Source organism: Urtica dioica, chromosome 9 (assembly GCF_054948205.1).
Source record: "Urtica dioica subsp. dioica isolate 48M chromosome 9, U.dioica_male_clone48M_v1_H2, whole genome shotgun sequence".
Lineage (NCBI taxonomy): Eukaryota > Viridiplantae > Streptophyta > Magnoliopsida > Rosales > Urticaceae > Urtica > Urtica dioica.
Genome location: NC_142764.1, coordinates 18,580,936 through 18,604,252, shown reverse-complemented (window position 1 = coordinate 18,604,252; position 23,317 = coordinate 18,580,936). Strand labels below are relative to the sequence as shown.

The window sequence follows — 23,317 nt, the reverse complement described above, 5'->3', positions numbered from 1 at the left end:
TGAAAAATTGTGTGCATGACTCTGAATTATGATGTATATAATTGTAAACATCATATAATATTGTATGAGTGAGGCATTATTGGCATTTTAAGAAAATTTGATCCCAATGATTAATCAGGTGAATGTTTGTGAATGACCATATATTATCTTCTTATATGAAGATAATTTTTGTTAGCCACTAATTTGTGTAGTATAGGCCCCATGTGTGTATCAACATATGTTTAGTATTGTTGATATAATTGAAAAATCGTGTATGGATATAACTCAATTGTATAACCATTCCAAAGGCAACAAAACACTTCAAATGTACATGTATATGTGGGTCCCACATGACCTTAGTTGTATATAAGGGTCACATAGGAGATTTCTTGAACGTAGTTTCCACCGCCTTTGTGAAGTTATTTGTATAGGTATATGTATATAGTTTGACATATAACAAAGAGCTTATGTAATGGAGTGGGATCGTTGCAGTAGCTCTCCCACCGCCTTAAGGGATCTCCAAAATACTCAAGTAATATATGTGTGTAATATATATGCACTTGGAATCTTCATATTCACTTTATTTTCTTTGATCATCAAGAACGTAACAGGTTAGTATGCATATGTTGAAGATTACAACATTTAATCCCTAGATTCCTTATTTTTGTGGGTTTTATATTTAGCAATCGGGCTGTAAATATTTTTTCCAACTTTTGGAACTCAGCCGTGACCATGGCTCTGTTTTTTTTGTTCATCACCTATTATGTGTTTGTGTTAATGTTTGATCGTTGTGATCAGTGTACAATCCATATTATTTTAGGTCATGATGGCGTCCCCTATGAGCGGTGATTGTTTGTCCGAGTCTGGTGGGTTAAGCTAAGACAATAATTTAGTGTATAATCTGAGATAAAAAGGTTAATATTTGTAGACAAGAGGGAGAAACCCGATTCTTTCTAGAAAGAGTTTTATCGGAACTCTATGTTTATGTATTAAAGACCGAGACTTGTTCTTATTCGCTCTCTTGTTTTTCTCTTGTTGCAAATGGTGGAGTTTCCCTTCTATTTATAGAGGAAAACTATTTGAGAGTTTCAATTTTGCCCTTCCTAGATCTGTATAATTACAGCTATAAGAATAGTAAAGCACTCCACTCAAAATCTAAAAATATTTCCCTCATTTGGATTGATTTCCACCAAAATCATTCCATTTATTTCATAATCATGTGTATAATTTGCATGTATCAACAAAGTCTATCGTTCTTTAAATCTCTAAACCACCAAATAGGTTAGGTTCACATATCTCATATAATAGCGAGGAAGGATCTCGTTTTAGTGTTCCCAGTCCACAAAATCTATCTCATTATAAATTGTCATGGAGACTCAAAATGTAGAGAATGAATATACACAATTTCTTGAACCACCGAAGCCACAAATGTTGTGCATATCTGGCCTCATGGGATAGTAACTTATTATTCCATCTCTCCAATTGCTTTTGGACTTTGGTTTTGAGGAATTCAAAAATCTTTGGGCCAATCGAATTTGGAGAACACGATGAATCGCCTTAACGTGATTATTTGGTCTCATGTTGTTGGAGAAAACAACTCATAATTTCCAAAAGTTGATAGCTTTCACCTGAACACTTGGAATGCTTCTTTAAAGGGCAAGGAAAATTTTTGTTCCACTCACTACGCAACACAAAAAGAACAAATATAGTTTAATTTTATTTTACGTGAACGAGGTGTCTCAGTTTAAATGTGGATAAGTGACTTCCATTAAGGTAAGCGAAAAGACATCGAGGATAAACACTCTCAAATGAGCTCATGAAAATGTTCATTATAAGCATCGTTTTTGTCTTAAAGAAAAGGAAAACGTTTGTCTTTAAGAAAATATAACATCTACATTTTTTTTTCTTTTTTTGAAAAGTGATACTATAGGCCATGATTACATGATATATATATTTGTTGTACGAGAGAAAAAAAAAAAAGCAGACTAATCAAGATTATATGATAGTACAGAGACATTAAGCTAAAAGATGATAAACTTACACCTGCATAGAAGAGAGCACGAATTTTTGCAATCCACTTTGATTCGTGAACCAAACCATATTGATTCGTGAACCAAACCACAATTTTGTTTTACATATGTTATAAATATGACTTTTTGGTTAGAATATACTCCTATAAGATATTCACAACTACTGAATATGACATTATGGTTTGAAATGTTTGACAAATTGCTAAAACCTACTTGTATTTTTTAGGTTTGTTTGCACCCATGACATTTAACTAGGAAAAATCATTTTTAGACCTATTAAGTATCAAAAGAAATCATGAATGTACTTGTTACGTGAAATGTTTGACAAATTGCTAAAAAAAATCATAACACCGTTGATTTATTTTGTATTTTTTTAGGTTTGTTTGCACCCATGACATTTAACTAGAAAAAATCATTTTTAGACCTATTAAGTAGCAAAGAAATAATGAATGTACTTGTTATGTGAAATATATCAAAGGTTAGACTTTTGTCCCATTTTTAGATAAAAATGCTCCTCAAAACACTTTCTATCACTTATCTATCTCACTAACTTTCTTGGTTCTCACTCTTCCTATAACTTCGACGATTTTCGATGATCTCGGGTGAACTCCAATGATCTCTGGAAAATGGGAAAATTTAATTTTTAACTATATCATTGAAAAAAAATTGAATTTCACTAGGACTAATCGGATTTAATCCGAATTAATCGGAATTTCGGGCAACAACATTTCCTTGGGATGGTTGTGACTGCAAAAAGAGTCGTTGTTGCCCTTAATTACAATACATTCCAATAAATTCCAATTAAATTCAATTTATCCCGATATATTTCAATGAAATTAATTATGTTACTCAATGGTAGGGTAAAAAAAAATTAGTTTCGCGTGTATTCATTATTGTCGTCAGAGATTGTCGGAGGTCATCAGATGGGAAAAAACAGAGAGAGAGAGAGAGTGTGTGTTCTTTGAGGGATATTTTTGTTCAAAAATGTGACGAAATTCTCATTTTGATATGTTGCACATAATAAGTCCATTCATGATTTTTTTTTACTACTTAATAGGTCTAAAAAATAAAATAAAAAATTTAATATAAGCTAATTTTTATTGCAATAACGGTTCCAAATTATAAAAATTTGACGCCGGTTATTATTTTGATTGATTTTCGTTAATTTGTGGACGAAATCAATAAAGCTATATCCACAAAATAATTTTACATTTCTAATTCTATCGAAAAATTTATAAAGTTAGGCAGAAAAAAAAGTCAAAGTTATAAAATATAAGAACTAATAGAAAGTAAAAACATATATTAATCTGTCGAAACCTTAAAGTACAGATGTTATTCTGTCGAAACCTTAAAGTTCACCATGTGTGTTAAAAAGCCATTTTCTTTGTTTTCTCTTTCTCCCTTAGTTGTGTATTTAATGGATTTGGCGTATACGACAAAGTACATTAGGGTTCTTTGTGTTAGCAATTTCTTGATATAGACAATTGAGGGGTGGTGGTGGGATAATGGTTGGTTGACAACGTCACTCCTTTTAAAATAATCAACGATCAGTGAAATTTTTTACTTGTTGCTCTCTAGTGATGAGCATTTAATTATCATATAGAGTCACCAGCACTACATTCAATTAGATCATATCTTTTTCTGAAAGGATATTACACAATTTCATTAGCCTTTTCTTTACTTTTTTGTTTTTGCAAGGCAAGCCTTTTCTTTACTTTTTTTTTTATCATTTCTTCCTACTTGTCTATCGACTACAGCATGGTTATTAGAATTGAATATAAATAACATTACAAATATTAAAATCGTTTTCCACAATGAAATAAAGTATCTAAAATCGCTTTGTTCAACCTTTTGGTTTGAAAATCAAAACATGTAACTCAAAATTTATTTCAAAATGGAATGAATAAAAAAGATACAAAAAATAAAAACAAAAACAAAAAAAGCCATACAAAATATTACAAATAAAAACGAACCTTACGATTTCAGATCATGGTTATTTTTTAATTAAAAATAGGATAAATTACATAAATGCCCCTTGAACTTTTGATCATTTAACAACGTGGTCTATACTTTTATTTTTCTTACAGCGTCACCCTTGAACTTTGACAATCTTACAAACTTAGTCATTCCGTCTATTTTTCTCAACAATCTATCCATTTTTGCTCATGTGATTGGCATGTGACTATTTAAACAGAGACAAAATTGTAAAATAACAAAAAAATATTGATTTTATAATTATTTAATATTATTAAAAATTATTATTTATTATATAAAAAAAAAAAGAATTATGTAAAATATGAATTTTTAATAAAAATGAATTGTAAAAATGAATTATTATTTATTATTAATTTTCTATTATCGTGAAAAAAAAGTATAATGGAAATGTATAAAAAAAAGTATTAAAAAAGACAACAAACAAAATGAAAAATGAAATTTTTTTATTTTAATTTATTAATTTTAAATATAAAATAATTAAATAAAGGATATATAGGTAATTTTAAATATTCAAGTTATTACACAAGTTAAAATAGACGGAATATACTCCCAAAATTTGACGGAAGGACTAAGTTTGTAAGAATATGAAAGTTTAAGGGCGACGCTGTAAGAAAAATAAAAGTAGGGACCACGTTGTTAAATGGTCAAAAGTTCAGGGGGCATTTATGTAATTTATCCTTAAAAATATACAAAATTAGAATAACATATAGATTATATAACACCACCTTAATTTTCGATTAAAAAAAATATTACCTTAATTCAAGGTTATTTGAAATGTTGATGTTGCAGAAGCTAGAAAAATGAGACAAAATTCATGACTGATGATTCTCACACGAATACTAGTCAACGATTCTTCAAAAAACTTGTTGATTCGATAAATACGAATATCAAGTTAAGGGCATCTTAAACTTTTTACTCGTTGATTTATAAAAAAAATACTAAGAAAGATTTATAAAAATATAGTAAAACTAAGAAATCCTAAGACTATATGTACAAAAATATTTATGATGTAAAGTATAAAGATTTTCTATTACATATAATATCTAATCTCAATCATTCTCTCCTTCTTTAATTCGCCCTCGCTAATTGCGTGGATGGGGGATAATCTTCTTGATTAACTCTGGGTATTATTCTTCTTCATCACTTTCATCGTAAATTGCATCACTCGATGGTTCATAATATATTATTCTTCTTTGCCATCAATTTTAAACTAGTGGGTTAACATTGATAGGGCTAGTAACGGGGCATCATGGTTCACGATCGTCTTAAGTTGTGATATCAACTCATGTAGCATATACGAGATAACTCACAAATCATGACTGTTGATTCGCACACAAAAACTAGTCATTGATTCTTCGAAAATCTGTTGAGTCGATAGATTACAAAAGGATGAGATTTCTTTAATTCGTTGATTCACAAAGAATATTGAAAACACGAAAATCTCTCGCATTCATATTTTGATCAACCATATACAAGGAATGCTGTGTAATTTGTTCTTGAGCTCATATATATGTTGAAAGCTTTGATCCTTCTATTAATTAATAGTTTCAAATTCAATTGAGTAGTTTGTATACTTTTTTTATTTTTGAGAAATTGCAATCTGAATTTGTACGAGAAACATACATTATAAAATGCTGTTTTAGAAACTTTTCAGCATATCCATAAAAAATGTAACACTAAAGTTGAAATTATATAAAGAATCATATTCATTATTATTTTTGTAACCCCCAAAAAATGTGAGCGCAAAAATAGGTTGACAATTTAGTATGGGCACTGATTAAGTTTAGCCTTGGAATAATTTATTATCAATAAACATGGATCAATTATGACGCAGATTCATATAGTCCAAGAGTCTCTTAAATTCATATGAATTGTACCACTTACTTCCGATGGCTTTATTTCTTTATTAAAAAGTATTACTCTTTGTTCAATAAAGAAAGGGGTACATCATTTAATATTTTATTAAAATTAGAGTAATATTTAATAATCAATTTATTTATTTTAGGACCCCGTCAATAATGACGTGAGCAAGCAATCACCGGGCCACCATTCGATCTTCCAAAGTAATCGGAGAATCAATTTTTTTTTTCTTTTTTACATACAATTAAAAAATATTTTTAAAAATCTCATATTATTAATCTCTTGTTAACAACAATAATACTTTTAATCGAAAATAAATAAAACAGTAAAAAATAAAGAGTCTCTCTATAATTGGCATCTCTTACACTAGCCTTTCCTTGTCGTGTTCCGTCCCAGATTTCTCTCATCTATTGATTCGATTGATTTATTTATTCATTTTTATTATTCCGTATTGTATTTAAGATTCCGAAAGTGGGTCTCTATTTTTTTTTCTTTCTTTTTTTTTTAATCTTTTTTTTGGAGGTTTGTGAATGGGAAATGTGAATGCGAGAGAGGACGGGAGTGGAAGCCCGTCCGCGGCGGAGGAAGATGCCGGAGCCGGCGGAACCTTGCCGGAAGCGCAGGGACACGTGGCTCCGGGAGGACCCTCCGATTTGATGGGCCAATCTCCTCCTCATAGCCCTAGGGCTACCCACTCTCCTCTCATGTTCACTCCTCAAGTACGTTTTTTTTTTTTATTGCATATATCTATTTCTTTTTTTCTTTTCGCCTTTTCTAGTTGGCGAGTTTAACGATGTCAGTGACTGAAATTCGATCTGTTAGGCTAAGGATTTTCTCTTGGCGACGGTGTGTTTGGGTTTCTAAATTTGTATCGATAGTCGTGTTGTTCGAAAATTTCAGATCTTATGCTTGTGATGAAAATTTGGAGTTTCCTTATCTGGATTGGATTCGATTAGATTGGATATGGTTTGGATTTTTTTGTTCTACTTGCCGCTTTCTCTTTTAGCCTGTTGATTTGATGCCCTGTAGACGTTTGATTAAAGCTCACAGAGAGGAATTATTTTTGGTGTGTTTGTTTGCGGTACTGTATTAGGAACTTAGGTATAGTATAATTATAGCTTTGCTTCGGCGAATTAGTTTCTTGATTGATTTTTGAAGTGTGAGCAAACGAAAGGGAATCGAGTTTCGGGCTCGGTTCATTATATGATATACTGCAAAGCTAGATGTAAAGTGGCTGAGAAACCATTAGGTTACTTCGTGTAACGTGCGATTCATGGTTTGTTGTTCCTATTTTCGAGACTGATGATCGTATTGGTTATGTTCTCATAGCACAGTTTTGTTATGTTTTTTTTTTCCTCAGATGCCTGTAGTACCACTACAAAGGCCCGATGAGATTCACATCCCGAATCCGTCGTGGATGCAAACTAGTTCGGGGTTTGAGGACACATCCAGTGAACAAGGAATTCCAACGATGATCACGTGGAGTTATGGAGGCAAGGACGTTGCTGTCGAGGGATCATGGGATAATTGGAAGACAAGGTTCGTCGAAACATATAATAACTATATATGATATGGTCTGGTATCTGATTGGCTAATGCTTTCCGTTTTCAGAGTTCCCCTTCAGAGATCGGGCAAAGATTTCACGATCATGAAGGTTCTGCCATCGGGAGTGTATCAGTACAGATTTATCGTCGATGGCCATGGGAGGTACGCCCCGGACTTTCCCTGCACACAGGACGACGCTGGAAATTCGTACAACATTCTAGACTTGCAGGTGAGTCTCTTCTCTTCCTGGCCTTTGACATTAACGGCCTGTTGTTCGACGATTCTCACTTTGGATATGGTTGAACATTAAGAACATTGCTAGGCACTCAACTATTGATTAGTTATTCCAGGTGTTATCTCTTCATGTTACCAAGTTTTAAATTAATAGGGAATGTACCTCCATTGTTAGACTCGTAACTTTATCAGGAGGGGAAAGGTAGTCATTTTATCAACTTAGTAGTGGTTCACCTTTTCAAATAGCGAACCGAGTTTCATCAAGAAAATTATTAATATGTGCTCTTTAACCACCATGGTATCTAGACTTAGCCTTGATTACCCCCGAATGGACGGTTCTAAAAACCTTATGAGGTTGCAGGATTATGTTCCGGAGGACATAGAGAGCATATCGGGGTTCGAAGCGCCGCAGTCGCCGGAGTCGAGCTACAACAACGTGGCGTTGGGGACGGAGGACTTTGCGAAGGAGCCGCCGGTGGTGCCGCCGCACCTGCAGATGACGGTGCTGAACGTGCCGGCGGCGACGCACATGGAGATCCCGGCGCCGTCGTCGAGGCCCCAGCACGTGGTCCTCAACCACCTCTACATGCACAAGGGCAAAGCCGGCGTCCTCGCTCTCGGCTCCACCCACCGCTTCCTCGCCAAGTACGTCACCGTCGTCCTCTACAAATCCTTGCACACATGACCTCTCTGCCTGCTTGCTTAGGACTCTTATTTGTCCCCCCTCACCTAGCTAAATATATATATATCATTCTCGGATTTTTTTTTTTTTTTTTTTCTATAAGAAAATAGCAACTGTGACGGCTTATTATGCGAGACTGAGGAAATTTGGAGTTGGAGTTTCACGTAATGCGATTTCTTCTTGACCAGTGATAGAGCTGTGTTGTTTTTGTTTTTTGTTTTTTGGGTATTTGATGAGAATGATCATTGAGCTATAGAGAGAGAGAGAGAGACAGAGATTACACATGTTGTAAAGTTTGAATTTTCTTTCTTCTCGTTTGCCTTCTCATGCCCTGAAGGGCAAGGTAGAAGGTAAGTATGAGGTGTGAACATTATTAGGGCGTTTCCAGAAATGAGGAATACATGAACAAAAAAATGGAATTAGACATTTGAGCTGTTAAATTCGTTGCACTATTGTATATTTTTATTTCGTTCTTTGCAAACTGTCGTACAGAAAGAATACCAATAGAAAGGCGGCAACAACTTTATTTTCTACCTTTCTTAAAAACAGACATATTTAATAATTAATTATTACAATAATAGACTACACTCCAACTAATTACTTCCCTCTAAGCACTAGCACCCAGGAGAAAAATCTATATAATCCTTGTTCGTCAGAGAACAAACCCAATAATAACATGATTAAAATCCAAAATTAAACAAAAAAAAAATGTTCAGAAAACAGGACAGCCGTCGACCTTGATCCCGGGAGCGGTGGGACAGGTGGCGAGAGGGCAGTGGTCCAAGGAGGTCCCCCACCAGTTGAGGTCGTGGTGAGCGTTGCGCAGCGCGAAGAAGAGAAGCACGGCCATGAAGGCGGTCCCGGCGTCGAGCGCGGCGGAGAGCACGTAGTTGTACTTCTGCCACCACCGCTTGTGGTAGCGGAACACAAAGTAGTTGAAGATCGTCCCCGTCACCAGCCAGCTGGCGATGTTGGTGGGGGTCGCCGGAGGCATCCCGGCGAACCCGTACGATATCACGGGTATGTTTATCAGCGATATCCACTTCTTCTGCGGGAACATCTTGCTCAGCACCCACACCGGGACCGGGAGGACCGCCCCGACCAGGAACAGCCAAACCAGGTTCCGGTAAAGCCCGCCGGGCCCGAACAGCCTCCTGGGCCCGATCAGGCCCCATATGACCGAAGCGTCGAACGTGACTCGGTACTTTGGGCATGTCCACGGGCTTTCTGGGTGGAGATTGTCGATGTCGCATATGTTCTCGATGTTCTCAAGCATCCACCAAGCCACCGCTAGGTTCACCGTTCCCGCCACCAGAGTCCCGACCAGCTGTTGCATCGGGTCAGCTTTTAGTTTTTTTTTTTTTTTTTTTTGAAGTGAACTGAAGGTAGATTTTAAGACGAGTGAGAGTGTGGGACCTGAGCCGTGTACAGGCAGCGCGGCGGGATCTTCATGTAGTGACCGAGCTTGAGGTCGGACAGGAAGGAGAGAGCGTGGACGGTGCTGATTCTTCCGTAGATCTTGAAGAGCAAGTTCGCGATGGGCTTTCCCGGCAGAACGTACCCGATGATGAACTGCGCGATGATATCGTATCCTGGTTGCTGAGAGAAGAAAACAAAAAAAGCACAATTCAGTTGAGCCGTTTTTATTTTTTTAAAATGCAGAGTTTGAGTCCGAAAGGAAGAATTATGACCTGGTTTGTGGTGGCTTGGATGACCCCAATCGGGAGAGTGACGACCCAAGCGAGAGCGAAGGCGAAAAGCATACCCCACCATGGCAATTGCACATCTTCCTTCCACACAAAAGACATCACCAGAGACAACACAATGCTTCCTATCAGCAATATCATGAACCACCACTCCGGAACTTTCTTGTAGCTCTGCATCAGCTTCGAGTGTATGTCCACCTTCGCATTCTTCATCGCCGACCTGCTCTGCTTCCAAATATCACTACAACACACACAAAAACAAAGGTCAATACATCATCGCGATAGCATTGGAGATACAGATGAAAGCGAACTCACTATCCGTGGAAGAGCGCGACGTGAGTGAGAGTGGCGGTGAACCTCGCGAATCCCGAGCCGATGGAGAGAGCGAAGAGCGGGCTGAGGTAGAGCTTCCCGTAGCTGTCGTAGGCGTCGATGTTGAGGTCAAACTGCGGGGTCAACACCTTGGTGGTGTCGTACTTGTGGCCGGTCGTGGTGAAGAGCTGGTTCGAGAAGATGGGGAACTTTCGGGCGTCGAAGGTGTCGAACTTCCAGTAGCAGAGCGGGACTATGATGTAGACGAACATTATGAACCCGACTCCCACGTTGAGGATGGACGAGAACGGGGACACCAATGGGCTTCCGTGGTAGGCCGAGATTCCGGCCCAGTCCAGCGTGAATGCCCCGACCCCCAGCCCGTGGTACCCCGACCCCACCTGCTGGGCCGTGATGTTGTGCGGGTACGCCCAACACACCCACGAGAAGAACGTCAGGATCGGGAACAGGTAGCCCGGGAACACGTAGTACACGAAGCTCGCTCCCATCGCTATCAAGAAGAATTTCATTCTCGTCATTCCTTTCTTTTTGTCCTCCTTCTCGTGTAGAGCTCTGTTCGACGACCACAACGATAGCTTGTTACGAGGGACGCGGAGCAACAAAGTTTAAGAGGGTAAATTAGCTAAAAAAAAAATATAAAAATTCATAAAATTTAGGAGTACCTATTAGCCAGTTGGATTATGTAATAAAATTAACCACGAAAATTGCGACGAATAATCTTAAATATAGTTTGTTTTTGTTTTAATTTTTTTTATTAGTGAGGATTGAACTTTGTACCCTAGCATTGAGTAATAATTAGTTTTAGTATACACTGCTCTTAGTCCATTGTTGTCGTAGGATTTTTCTAGTGTGCAGATAAGATCAGCAAATCAATGAATGAAATTTGAATTGGTCTTTATCTCTTTATCGTTGCATCAGAATGTTCATTCTTGTATGGTCCCTTTAATGGAATGGAAAATTGGAATAAATTCCAACGTGCACTCAGTTCATGACATGACGTTGTCAGACAAGGAATTTCAAGATTGCTTTGTGTAATTGCGTTGTCTTTAAGAGTTGTATGAAAGTCGCATCTTTTTCTTGAGGCTGTTTTGATCATTGCACAGTGACTTGGAAAAAAAGAGAATGTTTACAAATCACTATCATCGCAACTACTAACAAGAAACATATAGACATTTTTTTTAAAACGTTACAATCCCAATTAACTTCTGAAATTTCGCTTTGGAAAGTTTGGAATGAATTTGTCCAAATTCACTCTCCAGTCATTTTAGGCATTTCAATTTTATTTTTCTTTAAAAAAAAAGGTTTCTTAAAAGAAAGGAAACCAAAAGAAAATTAAAGAAATTTTTTTTTACGTGGATCTGAAAGTTAACAAAATATCAAGATTAGATCTCATATTTTAAAAATATCTAAAAATGAATTTTTGTCTTTATTTCGGACAAAAATACATTTTTTATCATCGTGACATACAATGACGTACGATGTCATACGATTCCGTCATCCGATGTGTACGATGTCATTCGAAATAGGGATAAAATTATATTTTCAGATATTTTTGAAATACGAGGTCTAATTTTGATATTTTGTTAATTTTGAAGTACACTTAATAAAATTTCGCAAATAAAAATTAGTGTGAGTGTTTCCAAGTCTGGTTAGTTTGAGTGTAACTATCCGGTGGGGCCACATAAAGCCAAGAATAAGAATGACCGTATTCGCTTGTTTGACAGTAGAGCAAGAATATTTCACTTATTAACTATTTGCCCCACTGTTCCACAACCTCCATACACTTTTTCTCTTCCTCTCGGAAAGAAACCAACACAAAAATAAATATTTAAGTAAAAAGGAAAAAATTCAGAATTTTGGGTTTATTAGCATTTTCATGGTAAAAAAAAATAAAATACAATTTTTTTTTTTTTTTTTACCTTTTTCACCATTTTTACATTTCCCTTCAGAATGACATGTTTAAGACTTTTTTTTTCGTTAATTAAAAGTTGATAGGTAAGAAGTTAAGAACAAATGACACGTTTGAAAAGTTGTAAAATTTTAAACATTTTCTCCTAAAAAGAACACCAATGAAAATAAAGAGTCAAAGTCATACCTGAACAAAGAGACCTGAGCAAGGTTGGCTGGCCACCACATTTCAACAGGGTCAACCAGATATCTCCGTAGCATCCCAGCCCATCCATATCCCAAAATCTGCATTAATTAAACAAACAAACAAATCAAAACCCAAAAACAAAACAGCCATGCAGAGATCAAGAGATAAAGCATTATTATGATGAAGAAAGCAAATTCCAAAACCTGAGTGGTCAAGACGATGAGAAGAGCACAAAGGAAGCTGATGCTCTGCTTGTAATAGGCCTTCATGACAGTTATGGCTCCGATGGAGTAAGCGTCGCCGCCGCCGAACGAGACGCCGCAGTTGGCGAAGATGGTGATGATGACGTGTTCCTTGATGTTGAAGGGACCGGGGTTGAGCGTGAAGCTCCGGCCGAAGACGGCGAAGTGTCTCTCCGGCAGAGTGGCGGCCATGATCCGGCCGAGAGGGAGGACGGAGATCTGCATGAGGATGGCGGAGATGGTCAGAGGCTGAGTCCTGTACGTGAAGAACGTGTTCAGGAATATCAGGACGATGCAACAGCTCAGCCCCAGAACCCACGCCCTGAACGTCATCACCGGCGTCGACGGGTCGTCCGTCTCCGGCACCACCAGCGCCACCTCCTCGATTGGACACGTGGGTTTCTCCGCCTCTGACGAACCCGTCGCCGTCGTCGACATTTTCCCTGGGTGCGCTTTAGTTTCTTGGTAGTGTCTCACTGACTAATGAATGAGTGAGTGAGTGACTCTGTGTATGTGTTCGACTTCTATATGTGTGTGTATTTATATATTGATTATTATTGACTAATGTTGAAAACTGGACGATAATGCCCTTGATTGGTTTAATATTTTACGGTTCTGCTGTTTTTTTTTTGGGTGTCTAATTGTGTAGAAGATATCAATTATGTATTTATAGATTAGAGATAATCATCTCCTAAGAAGCATATCTCAAGATTCCTCAAAGTTAATGATTTCTCATATAATGTAGTATCACTTATGTTTACACATTTTTTTAGATATATATATATATATATTTGAAATATAGCTCGAGGCTTCTATTAGAGAGAGGGTATATCACCCAAAAGTACAAATTTCGAATATCTTCTATCAAAGAAGAAAAAATCCCCAAAATGATAGAGATTCAAAACTAGCAACAAGTGAACGTGCATCATGTGTGGGCTTCCGACAAGGGGAAGATTGATCACACTCTCAATCGAGCACAATAACGGCTCTTTCCAATTACCCTTCGAGGTTAAAGGATGAATCAAAACGCTCGAGGACCTCCCGTCATAGAGGAAGACGTTCAAGAATATGTACCGCCAAAATACCAACATAAGACTCGAACTAACCATCCTAAAGAAGTCAAAAACATCTATAGAACACCAAAACCATCCAAGAATGATGGACAGACCAACAAAGTCTAGGATACTAACAAGCCAACTAAAAACTAAATTACAACAAAAACCAAATAAGCACACCATCTACGAATAACCCCCCAGAACCCATCATGAAGCCACAAATCACCATCCACCCCATACAGAAACGACCCCCAAGAGCCAAAAGTTAGGGTTGGTGTTGGTGGCCTACATTTGACAGCAAAAATACCCTCACCGAAGCGAACAGTGGAACCAGGATCGGCGCGAACAAACAGGCCCGAATCACCACCAAAGAGAGCGGAATCAGAGGTGACAAGTCGGCAACTGACTTTCCAGATCGTCGGGGCCAGCGACGATGCCAAAAGACGCCAATCTGAGGAGAAAAAAGCCACAACGAGGATCTTTCGTACTCGATGAAGACGACGGCCGGAGAGAGACTTCGAGGCAGAGCGCTCCAGATCCGAGGACAGAGAAGAGCTCAGGTCTTCGTGGATGGCAGCCACCACGATGATATCTCCGATGGTGGCGGGGTATACCAGCGGAACCATCTTAGGTCTACCCATCAAAAGGATCCGCGGCTCTGCATCACCACGGCGACCTGCAAAAAACCTAAGCTAGAGAAGAGCGACCTCAACGTGGCCAAGAAGTTTTGCCGGCGAAGGCCAATCGGCAGTGGACAAGCGGGAGAGATGGCCGGGCACGGAGAGTATAAACAAGAGAGGGAAAATTTATTTGAGCCATAAAAATAAAACCCATTGCGGGTACAACTCCCCCCGGGTCGGAGGCACACCGTTAGTAAGACCAGCGGCGGCGACCAGACACTTGGGGGGGGGGGGGGGGGGGGGGGGTGGGGGGGTTAGAAGAAAAGCTTGAAACCCTAGATCTGCGTGGGAGAAGATGTGTTTCTAGAGAGAGAAAATGGTTTTTTAATTAATGGCAAAATTAATAGTTTTTTTTTTAGAATTCCTTGTCCAACATTTTTTACCCTTTTATTTAGATATTCATTAAAAATGCTAAAATAACCTTTGCTATCTTCGATCGAAATATGGTAAAATTCTAAAATTATTTATAGAATTTTTTCACTTTCTGATTAACTTGAAATTATTTGTTTTTATTTATTTTGTTACATTTTGGATTTGTATAAATGATTCAATTTTATCAGATTAATGTATTGATGTAGTGTACATAGGAATGAATTAAGAAGATTTCTGGATATATTTATTACGCCGTTTTTTTCTACAACAATGTTTTGAATACATAAAGGACATTGAGAAATCCAAAAGGAATTTGCCAAAGAGTATAAGGCGTTGCTAGCTAGGGAGTGTACCGCTTTATTTCCTTCCATGTGGACGAAACTGCATATTATGTTATCGCCAAGGAGTCTGCGAATATCAATGATGACACATCAATCTCAATGGCGAGGAGTAAACAACGGCATGCACTGCTACTTGACAGTCGCAGAGAGCTAGGCATTCAACCACCAATGGATCATAGGCGATCTCCTCCTTCACACTAAAGGCGCCTAACACTTCCCCCATCGAGTTCTTGATGATTCCTCCCATTGCCATACCGTTCTCCTTGATTGATGCATCAATATTTAACTTGATACGCCCTCGCTTGGTCCTGACTCAACCACTCTGTCCCTGTTGAACAGGTGTTGCAGACTCGTGGGGTTTCATCTTCGCCGACTAGAGCTCGAAGACCCAACGACTCACTGCCACCAGGATATCGCCAGGGGACATAACTTGATTTGTGAAAAACTCTGTTAAGCCCCTACCATATTAGTCAACAAACATAGCTAAATAATTCCTTATAATCCTTTTATAATCTAAACCATATTTTTTGGACGAAATTATCGGACGAGATGTCTCGCATACGTCGAAGAGAGGCCGGAAAACAGTGGTTTTCACATGTTTTAATTCTATCGCAATTGAGAGAAGTGTGGCCCATCGATTCATACAAACCACAAATTGGACATGCGACAAAATATTTGATGCCGCGGTCACGAAGTGTGCCATAGGTGGGGAGGCAATTGCTAACCAATCTCCACATAAAAGACTCGTATCCCCGACAGGGCTCAGAGATCCCGTAATGTCCCCCCCCCCCCCCCCCCCCCCATTTTGAGTTTGCATAGCTTCGTCCAGGACTTCCAATGCATTTTCGGCATACTCGGGATCCCACCCTACCAAAATCTTGCCATCATCTATTCCAGCTAATGATAGAAAGAGATAGAGATTTCAAATACATTCATCGAGTAAGTAGGTAGGGCCAACGCCGCCGCCTTAATAAGGGTCTCTCGCCCTGCTTGTGAGAATCAATGCTCCTTCCAATGAGCAAGCCTCCCGCGTACCTTATCGCTGATTGGTTGAAAAAAACGTCTCTTGTGACGCCTAACAAATGGAGGAAGCCTCCAACCACAGAGTCCATCGCCATGGCTCTTGAGCTTGGAGAGCATTGATGTCGCAGTGTGTGCCACGGGCCAAGACTTCGAGTGCTGCTCGGTAACCTGTGTACATCCCTCCTCTTTTAACCACCACATTTCCAACCTGAAACAGCGAGCACGAGGGGATCGGGGCCTCGGTTCACTTTCAAAGAGGAGTTGCACAACCCGATGCTCCAACCCCATAAATCCTTGTGACGAACATCGAAATCGAGAAAGAGGTCCATCCAAGGGACATCCGCTACCACCTTGTCGAGTCGTCCACGGATATTCCATGTTCTGCCTTGACCGTTTTTCCACATGAACCGATCTCCACTGTAGGGGAGGTCATGGAACTCATAGTCCTCAAGGCATCTCCTGAAATCAATCATGCTAGGGCGGTTCCGCTCCGAGCTCCCAATGTTCTTCTCATAGGCGAAGATTTTGTTGAATTCCCCTACACAACACCGTGGCAAGTTCCAGACGATTTTTAGAACCACCACAACATCAATGTGTCCTCGGGAGTAACTGCGCACATCAACTTGCAAGTCTTCTTTCCAAAAGAGTATCAAATCACCACTCCTTCCACAGCTGTCCACCACCAACAAATTCGGGGAAGACAATCGTTGTCCAAGAACAATGAAAGCAAAATCATACGTAAAATTTAAACTAATGCGACTGCTTTCCAATTTAATTTATTTGTATCACGGTGTTTGGCATTTTTTAAAATCCCAATTTGGCATATATAATTTGGTAAGAATGTGGAAACGTTAAATGAAATTATGTAATAAATTGTTTCTAGATTTTCCATAGGTGTCAAACTGATTATATATACACACATATGTATATAATTTGAGTGTAGCTAAATAATATACGATCCCTTTTCTTTTCCCGTACTGTTTTGCGTCGTATATTAGAAAGCGTGATGTAATCGTTTTTGCTAATAAATGCGAATTATTATAAAGTCATTATTTATTATTATATGTGTGTTTTTTCGATTATTATATAATGATAAATTGGCTTTATTAATCCTGCACAATTATTCGAGGAGATATTAGCTAGAATATCTGGCCTAAAGTGCCCTGTGGTGGGTATATATGTTTCTGGGGAAGCAGAAACGTATGGTCAGTTCATTTATCTACAATAAAGATATTTGGATGCATGTGATCAATCAGTGAAATTATTTGACATAGGTACGTACGTACAAAGACACTTGATCCCACTTTTATTTGTAGTTCTGTAGGAAAAAAAGAAGAAGTTAATTTGCGATTAAAATCATTCGGATGTTTTCTCGACTTTTTATTCAGGGTCTTTTCTCTTGATTTTCTTCGGTGATAATTATAGGGGGTTTAGTTTATATATGCAGTACACAATATGCTTCAAAAATATGTAGATGAGCATGGATTTACTTAATATGCGAACTGTCATCAATCATAGATGGATATATTCTGCTGTCGATTTAAGATAATGTTTCTGTAGTAACGTCAATAATATGTGATTTTATTGGCATGTGAATAATTTGATTTCGATACCACATCTTATTATATGATCGATTGTGAAACGCTAATTTGGATGCACTGCGAATTAAAGCAGGATTTTGGACTCCACTCATTATTTGGTGATCAGTGAAAACGATGGCACAGTTATATTGAGCTTTCGCTGAAAATATTAGAATTCTCTTGTGTGAGATAATATACTCGTGAAGAATATTATTGCTGTATCTGTAATCTGTAGCAGAGATTAGTATTATCCATTTAAACCACGAGAAGTATATATACGCCAAAAAGAATTTATGTTTATTACTTTACACGAAGACAAAATCCATATATTTTATAGAAAGAAAAGCTGAGCTCCAAAAATGTGTCAGGTTTAGTCCTTGGTCGTATCGTTCGTTTGTCCAAGGGAATGATTTCCAAATTCTTTAATCTATCACCACTCTCAGTCTATCTTTGTAATTATTAACTTTGTATCCGTTTACATCCTTCAAAAAAAAAAAAATTTCTTTTTTATAAAAGAATATAATATACCAACTATAGTATATCCTAACAAGATTAAAGATTAAATATTGACAACATATCTTGGGTTTGGATTTGTTTTCTTAGATTTCGATTATGGACATAGAAACTAATTATTTCTTAATTAAAGTAATATAATAATAAAAAATGGTTTTATAGATTTATATTATGAGTCCCTCGTTGAAACTGGATGAGAATTAAGAAGAGTTTATAAATGTCATAAATTACTCTTATCATAACTAATTGGTTTTGAAATGGAACTCCATGATACTTTCACATCTAATCAGATAATCCAATCATTGAAATTCAACCCAAAATGAGTGAACGTAAAGAGCTATCATCTTAATAGGGCGTATTAGGAATCTCACATTAAAAGTGAATGATAACAAAAGTTTATAAAAGTCATGAGTTACTCCTCTCAATACCAATTGGTTTTGAGATGAAACCTCATGATACTTTCATAATATATAACCATATAAAAATCTTAAGTTTGCATAATAGCTAATGTTTGGTTAATTATATTTATTAGTTTGTGATTTTATTAACAATAATTAATTGAAAATTTTGCTCAAATAATTGCCGTCCATTGATAATTAATAAGCGAGAATTATTCAAAAAAAATTATCAATTAATTATTGTTAATAAAATATGTGACTAATTAATTATAATTAATCAAAATGTTACTAATTAACAAATAATAAGTTTAATGTGGCCTAGTTACTTTATTTTTTTTAAAAAAAAGTATATTTATTTGTATGAAAGATACTTTAGCTAATTCACCCTAACAAAACATAAAAACTGCATATTAATTAATGAGTAAATATAGCCCATACTTATTATTGATTTTAGAAAAAGCGATAAGTCGCTTCTAAATTTAAAAAACGTCGTCGTTTTGATTAAAATATGAAAATTTTGGCGAAAACAACAAAAAAAATTAAAAATTTGAGAGATTAGAAACAATGTCGCTTCTAATCGTTGGAAAAAATTTAGAAGCGACATCATTAATAAGGACTTTTAAAATGATGTCGCTTCTAACCTCAAACAGAATGACTTTTTCAAGGCAAAATGTTTGTATATCCGTGGAATAGGTTAGAAGCGATAAGTCGTTTCTGATTCTTGTGTCGCTTCTAAAAGTCATTTTTGTAGTAGTGTATGTAAGCACGAGTATAATATTGTTATTTACCGTAATAAACAACTATAAACAATTATAAACAAATAAGCAAGCTACAAATTATGAAAGAAAACATATAGAGTGAGATCGTGGGCTCAAAACCAAAATATTTTATTCATAAGTAATTTGAGAGAGAGAGAGAGAGAGAGAGAGAGAGAGAGAGAGAGAGAGAGAGAGAGAGAGAGAGATGAGTATTGTTGTTATAAAAAAAATCATGTCAAATATTATTTGCTAATCATAATAATATTAACCGTTATGAAGAATTATAAATCAAAGCATAGACAACAAATTAAGGGAAAAAAATAGCGCACAATAAAGAGAGCAAAAAAATACGTAAAGTCAAATTATTTATACTTAGTAAAATGTTTGAGAGAGAGATAATAAGATAAAATTAAATAAGAAAATATTGATAGATATTAATTTTATTTTTAAATAACTATTATGCAATTTATGTTTACAAAAATAATATTTGGTGCTTCTAACCTATGTCAGAGTGAATAAATCTCGACTTGATTCTTCTTCCTCATTTCATCAAACTCTCACTGCTCTCAGACTCTCTCTCTCTCTCTCTCTCTCTCTCTCTCTCTCTCTCTCTCTCTCTCTATACTCGGACTGCGCCTACACGCCATCCACCACCAAGCCACGCCGTTCACCACTGCCACACCATCCACCACCGCTCTCTCGTTCTCTTCTCTGCGCAGCTTTCAGACTATCTCTCTCTCTCTTCTCTCTCTACGTACTCCGACCGCGCCACCACCGAGCCACACCGTCAATCACCACCACGCCATCGACTATCTCTCTCTCTCTCTCTCTCTCTCTCTCTGTCTACTCCGACCACCGCTCCGGAGAGTGCGCTACGCCATCCACCGTCAAGCCACACCTTCCACCGCTTCGGCGACATCTGCAGCGCCTTCCTGCGACCAACCACCTGGGTAAGCCTCTCTCGGTAATCCTCTCGATCCCTCACTCTCTCTGTCTCTAACCATATCTGTCCTCACAGCCCTCACCCGCTCGCATTGAGCTCCTCAGCCAGCGGCACTCGTGTCGAACTCCGCCATTTCAGTCCGCGTCGTAGCTCCGCGTTGCATTGAGCCCGTCGCCCCGCAGCCCCGTCGGTGAAGGTTAGTCATTATTTAGGTTAATTAAGTTATTTTATTAGTTAGTTTAGTAATTATTTAGTTAAGTTAGTTATTTAGTTAAGTTAGTTATTTACGTAAATAAATTTGTTAATTTGTTATTTAGGTAATTATTTCACATGTTAATTAATTATTAAATTAATAAATTTGTTAATTTAATTAAGGGTGATGTAACTAAATAGCCAATTTAAAGTTATGAATTTGCAAAATAGCAAAGGTTTGTCTTAATTGAGTGAAATAACCAAAATGTGCAGTAAGTTGGTTTAAAAAAAAAAATTTAACCCAAGATTAGTTTTTTTTAAAGTGATAAATTGCTTATATTAATCGTCAAAAAAAATCTTGGCTGTCAAAAAGATTTTGAAAACGTAAATTTGGCTACTTTGTTGAAAAGTTGAAACCTTGGTTATTTTACTAATCAATAAGTTTCAAATGACTATTTTGTACAATTTTTCCTTTAATTAATACATTATATTTTTATTTAATTTAATTAATTTTTTTAATTTTTAGATAATTAATTTTGATAGCTTAAATAGATATAGAAATTGTTATAAATTAATTAGATAATTTAGAATTAATTAAGTTAATATAATTATAATTGTAAAATGAACTTGTTTAAATTTATTGATTTAAATTGTTATATTGATGTAACCGAGCCACAGAGGCTCGGCGTAGGATTTAGTTTTTCAATATGATAGTTCTGGCTAGTATATATATATATATATATATATATATATATATATATATATATATATATATATATGTTTTTATATGAAATTGCCAGTTTTGGGTTTATTGATAGTTTAGGGGAAATTCTGCCGAAATTTCGGTAGACATTTTAATCAAATAATTTAAGATATTTAATTTTTCCAATCATCTCAATTATCCAACATCAAACTTCAAAAAGAATATCCATTCTATATCTCGATGTCATATATCATCCAAATTCTTTCTAATAATATTTGATTCCCAACATTCAGCGTTATGTCAAATCCAAGTAAAGATTGGTTGTCCATTCTCAATCTCAATTATGGCGGGTTTTTAGTTGGAAGGGGATGTGTTGATCATCATAATTTTTTTTTTTTTTATTATTTTTTTTTCTCTGATCATGGTTGTTTTACTTTTCACTTTGTCTGTTGTCGATGTATTATCCAGTATCTTATAGTTGTTTTTGTATCCCAAAGATGATTTAGTCTTCTTTCTGACGTTTTGGTGGTACAGACACTCGAACATCTTTGTTCTCAATCGGTGATTCTTTAACATTTTAGTTCATCAATTAATCTAGAAGGGTATGTTAAAATGGCCATCATATTGTGATCAATCTTTCATTCGATGAAAATTCACACATCATATTTGTTGACACGATTCTAGCCTTGAAGTATCATCATTCGCAGGGCTGACCCTGACCTAAGGCGGGCAAGGCTTGTGCCTTGGGCCTCCAATTGGGTTAGACAAAAAAAAAATTATTTTACACTTTTACCTATTTTTAAGAAAATTTACATTTTTTTTATCCTAAAATTTTACACTTTTGGCCTATTTTCTAAAAATTTATATTTTTTACCCTGAAAATTTAAATTTTTATTAGTATTATAGGGCTCCAAAGTATTGAATCGCCTAGAGTCCCCGGTGAGTTTGGCCGGTCCTGATCATTCGTCATAAAAAAAAAGATGTGCGATATTTATATAATTGAGTGTTATACATTTTTTTTCAAATATAAAAGCCTCGAGCTATTGTAATAAAATAAAATAATATTAAAAAAATAAAAGGTTCAAAACTTAGGATGTTAAAAAATTATATCGAACCAAGAATTACTGCACGATAACAAACAAAAAATAGTGGTACTTAGGATAGCCTAGTAGTAATTCCACACCACCTCCTGTGTGGAGGTCGTGTGTTCAATCTCCACTGCAGCACAGCTGCTTTAAAAAAAAAAAAAAAAAAAAAAAACAAAAAACAAAAAATAAAATGCCGAGGGGTAATATGGTAAATACGTCGTTTGAGTCTGATGCCCGCGTAAAGTGGTAATCCCAATAATGGAAAGTCCCTGCCAAGTGTTTGTAGGCTTTGGACCTGTGGCGTGTGAGAGGCACGTGCTCCGAACATTCTGACACACAACAGCCTCGCTGTAAAAAAGCCAGCTCTGCACTTGCACGTGGTCCTTGAGCTGGTGGGTCCCATGAACCCCTCTCTTCTGCCACGCTGGACCAAAGGCCGCGTGCGTGGCTCGTGGAAAAGGACGCGGATTCTGAAGTCCACGTGGAGGAGCTTGAGAGTAAATGTTTTAAACTTTATAGCGTCTTATTTTGAAAAGTTGGTTGATTATTGACCTTCGTTCTCTTTTTTGATTGAATTGTTTACAATTCACTTTTTTAATTTGAGAAAGGAATCCTTCGGTTCTCTTTGGTTATTCACTTTAATTTCGTTGCCGCAAATTGTTTACAAGTGTCAACATGAGGTCATAAATATTAGTGGCCTCTCATTTGCACTTTGACCTCGTATTAAATTAAGTGAAAGAAATATCACTGCAAACTTTTGCACCGTATATATAATGCAAGTGTTAGTAGTTAGTACTAATGTTTTCTAAAAATCTGTGATCACTAATGTTATCTTTGAATAAAAAAATCTGTTCATTAAGATTCACTTTTCAAAACCAATAATATTCAAATTGAATGGTCATATGTTATATGGTACTTCAATATTTTATACGCTTCTAATTGAAAAGTTGATGAAAGATGATGAACATGT

The 23,317-nt window shown here is 36.6% G+C and overlaps 2 protein-coding genes across 2 annotated transcripts; one reads left to right on the top strand and one right to left on the bottom strand.

The window, feature by feature from the left end:
• The first annotated feature begins 6,300 nt into the window (after positions 1-6,300).
• Positions 6,301-8,765, top strand: LOC149385475 (SNF1-related protein kinase regulatory subunit beta-2). The gene is made up of 4 exons (XM_089625156.1): positions 6,301-6,583; positions 7,225-7,403; positions 7,476-7,638; positions 8,005-8,765. The coding sequence occupies exons 1-4, from the start codon at positions 6,395-6,397 to the stop codon at positions 8,326-8,328; spliced, it is 855 nt and encodes a 284-aa protein (XP_089481282.1). The 5' UTR covers positions 6,301-6,394; the 3' UTR covers positions 8,329-8,765.
• Positions 8,766-8,821: 56 nt separating this feature from the next.
• On the bottom strand, positions 8,822-13,327 carry OPT3 (oligopeptide transporter). The gene is made up of 6 exons (XM_089625155.1): positions 12,663-13,327; positions 12,460-12,557; positions 10,347-10,916; positions 10,017-10,272; positions 9,742-9,924; positions 8,822-9,652 (listed from the first exon to the last, which is right to left on the bottom strand). Exons 1-6 carry the CDS (start codon positions 13,137-13,139, stop codon positions 9,038-9,040), a joined length of 2,199 nt encoding a protein of 732 aa, XP_089481281.1. The 5' UTR covers positions 13,140-13,327; the 3' UTR covers positions 8,822-9,037.
• Between the last annotated feature and the right edge of the window lie 9,990 nt (positions 13,328-23,317).